The sequence below is a fragment of the Alosa pseudoharengus genome, unplaced genomic scaffold, assembly GCF_046254945.1.
Source record: "Alosa pseudoharengus isolate Yale_2024_CS ecotype anadromous, Long Island Sound unplaced genomic scaffold, YU_APseudo_1.1 YU_APseudo_1.1_scf_6, whole genome shotgun sequence".
NCBI lineage: Eukaryota > Metazoa > Chordata > Actinopteri > Clupeiformes > Clupeidae > Alosa > Alosa pseudoharengus.
The window spans coordinates 9,422,951-9,432,950 of NW_027468848.1; the positions used below are offsets into that span (position 1 = coordinate 9,422,951).

General features: G+C 50.2%; 1 protein-coding gene across 1 annotated transcript in view; it reads right to left on the reverse strand.

The window, feature by feature from the left end:
• Window positions 1–10,000, reverse strand: part of citb (citron rho-interacting serine/threonine kinase b) — a 62,566-nt gene that overhangs the window by 28,358 nt on the left and 24,208 nt on the right. Inside the window, exon 15 of the mRNA XM_076269798.1 lies at window positions 207–404. Within this exon, the coding sequence (XP_076125913.1) occupies window positions 207–404 (198 nt within the window). The remainder of the gene's footprint in view (window positions 1–206; window positions 405–10,000) is intronic.

The window sequence follows — 10,000 nt, forward strand, 5'->3', positions numbered from 1 at the left end:
AACAAGCACACCCACCTGTCTCTACACCACCTGAGTTTGTTCAGCTGGACGTACGCCTCTGAGCAGCCTCCTAGTGCTCTATTCTTAGACTTGTCGGACGAGGAGTATTTATATGGACCGATAGTGTGTGTGGGTGTGTGTATTGCAGGTTATTGAGGTGCCCAACCTGGCGACTTCCGGGTTTTCCATGTCCTTTGTTTTTTTACCTGTTTCTGGTTGTTGAGGTGCATCTCCCGGTCGGCCACCTCGCGGCGTAGGCGGTCCACGTCCTGCGTCAGCTGCATCCGCTCCTCCCTCTCATCCGTGGCCTCGTCCAGCTGCTTGGACAGGTAGAAGTTCTGGCGGTTCAGCTCAGCGTTCTCCTGGGTCAGGTGTGTCAACTGCTCCTCCAGGTCTGTGATCACCTGGGGACGAGATGGGACAGGTAAGGGGTCAGGTATCTGCTGCTGTGTACTTCTTAACCTTTCAACATTATTAAAGATTTCTAAAATCAATAATTATTACACTAAAATGAAATACCACTATCTGTGTGCATGTTTGAGTGTGTGGGTGTACTTTTTCCACACTTAAAATTAGCTCCAAGAAGTGCGATCCGCTGTGCGGTTTAGGGTTCAAAGTTGAGATGTATGTGGAGAAGTATTCTCAAACATACTTTTTATACACACATTTAGAACCGGTATCATACAAAGGAAGACTTTTAGTTAAAGTACAGTATACATTGATGGTAAAGATCCAATATTCTGTTTGAAATGCATATTTGGACTCCAATCTCTGAAAAGTAAATAAAAATCATTCTAAAAACAAATACAGTATATATTGGTTTATGTTTAATATACTGTATGGAAACATATATGACCAGTCACTGGAGTTAGTTCAGTGAATCCACCCAAAAGTCAGCCAAAGGTCAAAAGTGATTCAACTCAAAGAGAGTCCTATCTGTATTTACAGCTGATAACATTTAGAGCTGCTTCTCTGCACAACTCATGGGGGTGGATTGTTTTAGAATGATAAAAAGATGCAGGGTTCTGATCTAGAACTTTTAAGCTGAATCCAGTTTTCCGTGAGTGCTGATTGGTCCTGGTAGCTGAGCTGGCGAGTCGTTAGAGGATTGGGGAATCAGAGTGGAAACTCTCATGATCTGAGGCTGATGATGAAGCCATAATGCCATGAAAGAAAGACCTCATCAGTGGACAGTGTAGGAGCGCCAGGGTGCCAGTGTACAGCACACACACACACACACACACACACACACACACACACACACACACACACACACACACACCGAGGCTGCACTGCACTACAGAACAGAGCAGGAGCAGAGAGGAGCGCACAGCGCAGGGCTGGTCAAGACAGCTGGCGAGAGGAGACGAGGACGGGACAGACGGCAAATTAATGAGCTGACCGAGGAAGAAGAGAGGGAGAGAGAGATAGAGAGAGAGAGAGAGAGAGAGAGAGAGAGAGAGAGAGAGAGAGAGAGAGAAGGAGAAGAAGTAGAAGTAATGTGAGAGAAGGAGAGAGACAGAGAAAAAAGGCAAGAGAAGGAGAGAAAGACATGAAAGAGCAAGGGGACAGGGAGAGAAAAATGAAGGGAGAGTGTGATAGAGAGGGAGAAAGAGGAATGGAAATGGAGAGGGATGTTGAGAGAGTGATAGAAAGAGAGAGTGTTAAAGAAAGACAGGCAGAGGAATAGAGAGAAAGGGATGGGGAGGGGGAGAGAGAGAAAGAGGAAGAGAGAGTGTGGGGAGAGAGAGGGAGAAAAGGAGAAAGTAAGAAAGTAAGTAAGTAATGTTTAATTATATAGCGCATTGATCTATGCACAGAGTGCAACCCAAAGCACTCCACACACAAGACAAAAGAAAGAGATAGAGTGAGAGAGGAGGAGATAGAGATGGAGTGAGGGAGGAGAAGAGAGAGAGATGGAGTGAGGGAGGAGAAGAGAGAGAGATGGAGGGAGGAGGAGAGAGAGGGATGGAGTGAGGGAGGAGGAGAGAGAAAGATGGAGGGAGGAGGAGAGAGAGGGATGGAGTGAGGGAGGAGGAGAGAGAAAGATGAAGTGAGGGAGGAGAAGAGAGAGATGAAGTGAGGGAGGAGAAGAGAGAGAGATGGAGTGAGAGACGAGAAGAGAAATGGAGTGAGGAAGGAGAGAGAGGGATGGAGTGAGGGAGGAGAAGAGAGAGATGAAGTGAGGGAGGAGAAGAGAGAGAGATGGAGGGAGGAGGAGAGAGAGGGATGGAGTGAGGGAGGAGGAGAGAGAAAGATGAAGTGAGGGAGGAGAAGAGAGAGATGAAGTGAGGGAGGAGAAGAGAGAGAGATGAAGTGAGAGAGAAGAGAGATGGAGTGAGGAAGGAGAGAGAGGGATGGAGTGAGGGAGGAGGAGAGAGAAAGATGAAGTGAGGGAGGAGAAGAGAGAGATGAAGTAAGGAGAAGAGAGAGAGATGGAGTGAGAGACGAGAAGAGAAATGGAGTGAGGAAGGAGAGAGAGGGATGGAGTGAGGGAGGAGGAGAGAGAAAGATGGAGGGAGGGAGGAGAAGAGAGAGATGAAGTGAGGAAGGAGAAGAGAGAGAGATGGAGTGAGAGACGAGAAGAGAAATGGAGTGAGGAAGGAGAGAGAGGGATGGAGTGAGGGAGGAGGAGAGAGAAAGATGGAGGGAGGGAGGAGAGAGGGATGGAGTGAGGGAGGAGGAGAGAGAAAGATGGAGGGAGGGAGGAGAGAGAGGGATGGAGTGAGGGAGGAGGAGAGAGAGGCCAGGAGTGTGGGAAGCTGGGGCATCATTATTACTGTTATTATAAACAGTGAGAAAAACAAAACTAATATAAAAAAACAGAAATAAACTAACCCACTTTGTGAGCGCTCTGTCCCTGCCTCTGAGTTCAGGAGGAGAGACGGATGTCATTACTACCAGTCCTGATGCCCCCTCCTGATGCCCCCACCTTTAAAACCAGTCCTGATGCCCCCTCCTTTAAAACCAGTCCTGATGCCCCCTCCTTTAAAACCAGTCCCGACATCCCCACCTTTAAAACCAGTGCCGACATCCCTACCTTTAAAACTAGTCCCGACATCCCCACCTTTAAAACCAGCCCTGATGCCCCCACCTTTAAAACCAGTCCTGATGTTCCTGGCTCCAGAAATACTCCCTAGTCTCATCCCTCCACACCAGCCCTGATTTCCTAGCCTCCTAGTAGCCTATTAACTTGAGCAAGGCACCAAACCCCCAACTGACTCCTGGTTGCCACAGCAATGGCTGCCCACTGCGTGTGTGTCTGTGTGTTGTGGTGGAATGTAACGACGTACAAATACTTCCTTACTGTAGCCTACTTAAGTCAATTTTCCACGTATTTGTACTTTACTTAAGTAGAATTTATAGTGTATACTTTTGACTTTTACTTCGTTACATTTTACAGCAATTATCTACTTTTACTCCGCTACATTTCTACAACACCATCGTTACTTTTTAGATACATTTTATGATCAGATTTTTTTTTCTCTGACAAACACGTTTGTTTTACCAGGGGGCGGGGTTGCGATAAGATTCTGGAGCGCTACGTGCCCAGCTTCTAAATCTTTGAAACATAAGCTTCTAGTCTAGACCAGGCAAAGCGTGAGCTTGTAGCCATCTGCATTCGGTAGGCTATATTCACCAGACCCATGGCTACACTGGACATGCAACTGTGTTCTGTGCCTTTTTCTCTGTTATCTGCAGCGTTAGGGCCTCCTCTCCGATGAGATTGCTATCCGCGGATCAGCGAAGTTACAGGCTATGCCCATGCTTCTGTCACACGTCTGATCATTTGCGGCACAAATTAATGGTAGACTATTATAGAACCGCTGAAAAAAACGTAGCATTTTCCAGATTAGGAAATATTTCTTAATTGTGTGTGATCAAATAAAGAGGCATAGCCTACAATTGGGGGGTAGAAATGTGAGCGCTCATTCAATGTCTATGTGCGTCTGCGCAAGTGAAACTGAACCTAATCATAAAGACACCTTTCTCAGCAACTTTTCTGTTCAATCAGCAGAATTGGCATTACGATCCACCCGACGTTTCCCTTGTCTACCCCGTTAAACTTCAGGCTCTCGTGTTTTGCTGAATGATATTTTACTCAGCAGATCACCCTAGTCGATAACCAGAATTAAAGTCTCTAGAATTGTAGGTCAGAATGTAAACTGGGCCACAGATGGTAAGCACAATTGCATTAGCTTAAAACTATCTAGTCGAGTATAACCTAAAACTAGCTTAATTAAAATGCCACAGCCCATACTAATTTTTCTTTTAGAATATAGATATTAAGAGAACTAGATGTACCGCAGAGCGGTACAAAATATGACCGCCGCCCAGTCCAGCACATTTTTTCCACAAAAATAAATCACGCTGAAAGGCCTATATGATTCTAACTGTCTCATTATCCACACTCAATTCTCACTGGTATCTGCTAGACAACAAGTACCAAAAGATTATATGCATGCGTACATATGTCTACTGTGTGAGTATGTGTCATACGTATGATTACTGTGAATGTACAGTATGTGTGTGCGTGTGTATCTGTTTATGCACACGTGTGCACATGGAATGGGTTAACATGACCCCTGGAGGCAAACATACGGAAAAAAATGGTCATCCTAGGCCCTACGGTTCTCAAGATATTCACAGAAAACTGTGTCTGCCCTACCCTCCTTCCGGGGGTCCAGTACAGCGGGGGGGCTACAGATCAAAACGAAAAACGATGGTTCCATGCTATCCATGTGGGGGTACATGCCCACCAAGTTTCGTCTACCCCGGTCTTACAGTGTCCCGGGAATCCTTGTTGGTGTACGTCACTAAATGTACACATAAATTATTTTATTGTAAGGCCCCCCATGAACGAAAGTACACAAAACTTGGCATGCATTCGGAGGGTGTCATAATTATCCTACACTTTTAATTTCGTGCAGTTTTGACCTTGTCAGCCAGAGATATTGTGATGAAAACACCTAATTTTTTGCTTTTTAATTTTTAACTAGGTGGCGCTATACATGAAATAAGTGGTAATGGGATGGGTTGACATGCCCCCTTAAGACCAACATACATAAAAAAGGTGGACCTCCTAGGCCCTACGGTTCTCGAGATATTCACAGAAAACTGTCTCCGGCAACCTACAGGCCAGTTGGTGTATAGTAACATAAATTAATTTATTGTGTGGCCCCCCATGAACGGAATTCCACAAAACTTGGTGTGCATACAGAGGGTGTCATAATGATCCTACACTTCCAATTTCGTGCAGTTTTGACTATGTTAGGTCACAGATACCTTCAATTACAACACCTCATTTTTACTTTTTTGTGTTTAACTAGGTGGCGCTATAACATACAAAAAAAAATGGTCCTCCTAAACCCTACGGTTTTCGAGATATTCACAGAAAACTGTGTCTGCCCTACCCTCCTTTCGGGGGGTCCAGTCCAGCGGGGGGGCTACAGATCAAAACGAAAAACGATGGTTCCATGCTATCCATATGGGGTTACATGCCCACCAAGTTTTGTCTACCCCGGTCTTTCAGTGTCCCGGGAATCCTTGACGGAAATTTGGACATGCGAAAAAGAAAAAAAAAGAAAAAATCTGACTAAACCTATATGACCGCCGCTTCGCTGCGCGGCGGTCATAATAAATCATTATGCAAATACTTTTACTTTTAATACTTAAAGTACATTTAAAAGCAGGTACTTTTTACTTTTACTTAAGTAGGGTTGTCATTGTGGTACTTTTACTTTTACTAAAGTAAATATTTCTCTGTGTATTTGTACTTTTACTTAAGTACTGAAATTCAGTACTTCCTCCACCACTGGTTATCACCATGGATGGGTAATAAGCAGAGTGTGTGTGTGTTTGTGTGTGTGTGTGTGTGTGTGTGTGTCTGTGTGTTATCACCATGGATGGGTAATAAGCAGAGAAAGAATTTTCCTCTGGATCAATGGGTCTGTCTGTCTGTCTGTCTGTCTGTCTATCCTGTATATCGGCACCCATTACCCTTACTGTCTTCTGATGACAATCAGGAAGGTTAGACGCTTCATGTTAGCGATGGGTGTGTACTTTCATAGTGTACGTTCAATCTGAACAACTCTATAGCGCTCTGCTTTCACTTTCTTGCTTTTGTATTTACTGTAGTATTTACAGTAAAATCACGTAAAGTTAAGCAACATGACATATACAGTAACATCAAGTGAAACACTAAGATAAAACTTTGGAGTTGTTCACTTCCTAAGTGCACTTGGTATATTCATTGTGTGTCAATAAATTCCATAACACTGAGGAACTGTTGAACAACAAGACCCACATATGTGCCCGCTCGACAGAAATAGCTGTGGCAGATCTGGCAGTGAAATCGGCGCTGGTTCATCCACGCCACGGAGAGAGAGAGATAAAGCAATCACCAACCAGCTTGGGTGTGGGAGGATGAGGAAAGTAGGGCAGGAGGATAAGGAGAACAAGAAAGAGAGAGAGAGAGAATGAGCAAGAGAGAGAGAATGATGGAGAGAAAGAGAATGAGCGAGAGAACAAGAGAGAACAAGGAGAGTGGAAGAACAAGGCAGAGAGAGCGAGAATGAAGGAGAGAGAGAGGGATAGAGAGCGAGAATGAGGGAGAGAGAGAATGAGCATGAGAGTGTCGTGCATTAGATGACAATGAGCCGCCAGGCTGCTAGAGGTGTTTCAAAGCGAACAGCTGTGAGAGTTCAGCTGATAGGGGCCTCTTCACACTCACCTCCCTCTCTCATCAGGGCCAACGCAGCAGCAGGCGAATAATAACATCTTTATACAGCCCTGTCCTCCACCACCACCCTCTCCAACACCTCCACCCTCTCCAACACCACCCTCTCCAACACCACCACCCTCTCCAACACCACCCTCTCCAACACAGCCCTGTCCTCCACCACCACCCTCTCCAACACCTCCACCCTCTCCAACACCACCCTCTCCAACACCACCACCCTCTCCAACACCACCCTCTCCAACACCACCCTCTCCAACACAGCCCTGTCCTCCACCACCACCCTCTCCAACACCTCCACCCTCTCCAACACCACCCTCTCCAACACCACCCTCTCCAACACAGCCCTGTCCTCCACCACCACCCTCTCCAACACCTCCACCCTCTCCAACACCACCCTCTCCAACACAGCCCTGTCCCCCACCACCACCCTCTCCAACACCTCCACCCTCTCCAACACCACCCTCTCCAACACAGCCCTGTCCCCACCACCACCCTCTCCAACACCATCACCCTCTCCAACACCTCCACCCTCTCCAACACCACCCTCTCCAACACAGCCCTGTCCCCACCACCACCCTCTCCAACACCTCCACCCTCTCCACCACCACCCTCTCCAACACAGCCCTGTCCCCCACCACCACCCTCTCCAACACCACCCTCTCCAGCACCACCCTCTCCAACACCACCCTCTCCAACACAGCCCTGTCCCCCACCACCACCCTCTCCAACACCACCACTCTCTCCAACACCACCCTCTCCACCAAAACCCTCTCCAACACCACCCTCTCCAACACAGCCCTGTCCCCCACCACCACCCTCTCCAGCACCACCCTCTCCAACACCACCCTCTCCAACACAGCCCTGTCCCCCACCACCACCCTCTCCAACACCACACTCTCCAACACAGCCCTGTCCCCCACCACCACCCTCTCCAACACCACCCTCTCCAACACAGCCCTGTCCCCCACCACCACCCTCTCCAACACCACCCTCTCCAACACAGCCCTGTCCAACATCACCACCCTCTCCAACACCACCCTCTCCAACACCACCACCCTCTCCAACACCACCCTCTCCAACACCACCACCCTCTCCAACACAGCCCTGTCCCCCACCACCACCCTGTCCAACACCTCCACCCTCTCCAACACCACCCTCTCCAACACAGCCCTGTCCCCCACCACCACCCTCTCCAACACCTCCACCCTCTCCAACACCACCACTCTCTCCAACACAGCCCTGTCCCCCACCACCACCCTCTCCAGCACCACCCTCTCCAACACCACCCTCTCCAACACAGCCCTGTCCCCCACCACCACCCTCTCCAACACCACACTCTCCAACACAGCCCTGTCACTACCACCACCCTCTCCAACACCACCCTCTCCAACACAGCCCTGTCCCCCACCACCACCCTCTCCAACACCACCCTCTCCAACACAGCCCTGTCCAACATCACCACCCTCTCCAACACCACCCTCTCCAACACCACCACCCTCTCCAACACCACCCTCTCCAACACAGCCCTGTCCCCACCACCACCCTCTCCAACACCATCACCCTCTCCAACACCTCCACCCTCTCCAACACCACCCTCTCCAACACAGCCCTGTCCCCACCACCACCCTCTCCAACACCTCCACCCTCTCCACCACCACCCTCTCCAACACAGCCCTGTCCCCCACCACCACCCTCTCCAACACCACCCTCTCCAGCACCACCCTCTCCAACACCACCCTCTCCAACACAGCCCTGTCCCCCACCACCACCCTCTCCAACACCACCACTCTCTCCAACACCACCCTCTCCACCAAAACCCTCTCCAACACCACCCTCTCCAACACAGCCCTGTCCCCCACCACCACCCTCTCCAGCACCACCCTCTCCAACACCACCCTCTCCAACACAGCCCTGTCCCCCACCACCACCCTCTCCAACACCACACTCTCCAACACAGCCCTGTCCCCCACCACCACCCTCTCCAACACCACCCTCTCCAACACAGCCCTGTCCCCCACCACCACCCTCTCCAACACCACCCTCTCCAACACAGCCCTGTCCAACATCACCACCCTCTCCAACACCACCCTCTCCAACACCACCACCCTCTCCAACACCACCCTCTCCAACACCACCACCCTCTCCAACACAGCCCTGTCCCCCACCACCACCCTGTCCAACACCTCCACCCTCTCCAACACCACCCTCTCCAACACAGCCCTGTCCCCCACCACCACCCTCTCCAACACCTCCACCCTCTCCAACACCACCACTCTCTCCAACACAGCCCTGTCCCCCACCACCACCCTCTCCAGCACCACCCTCTCCAACACCACCCTCTCCAACACAGCCCTGTCCCCCACCACCACCCTCTCCAACACCACACTCTCCAACACAGCCCTGTCACTACCACCACCCTCTCCAACACCACCCTCTCCAACACAGCCCCGCCCCCCACCACCACCCTCTCCAACACCACCCTCTCCAACACAGCCCTGTCCAACATCACCACCCTCTCCAACACCACCCTCTCCAACACCACCACCCTCTCCAACACCACCCTCTCCAACACAGCCCTGTCCCCCACCACCACCCTGTCCAACACCTCCACCCTCTCCAACACCACCCTCTCCAACACCACCCTCTCCAACACAGCCCTGTCACTACCACCACCCTCTTCAACACCACCCTCTCCAACACAGCCCTGTCCCCCACCACCACCCTCTCCAACACCACCCTCTCCAACACAGCCCTGTCCAACATCACCACCCTCTCCAACACCACCCTCTCCAACACCACCACCCTCTCCAACACCTCCATCTCCAACACCACCCTCTCCAACACCACCACCCTCTCCAACACAGCCCTATCCAACACCACCCTCTCCAACACAGCCCTATCCAACACCACCACCCAACACCACCCTCTCCAACACCACCACCTTCTCCACCACCCTCTCCAACAGCACAACCCACCACCACCCTCTCCAACACAGCCCTGTCCCCCACCACCACCCCCCACCACAGCCCTGTCCCCCTCCACCCTCTCCACCACCTCCACCCTCTCCACCACCACCCTCTCCAATACAGCCCTCTCCATCCCATAACAGCAACCTGAGGAAGGACTGCACAGTGCAGCCATCTCTAGTGTCTAAGTCTGCTGGTATCATGTAGAGTGAGGGGAGACAGGAACAGGAACCGGCTTGAACTAGAATTCTAAAATTTCTAAGAGCAGTTGATTAAATGTGCAAATAATTAG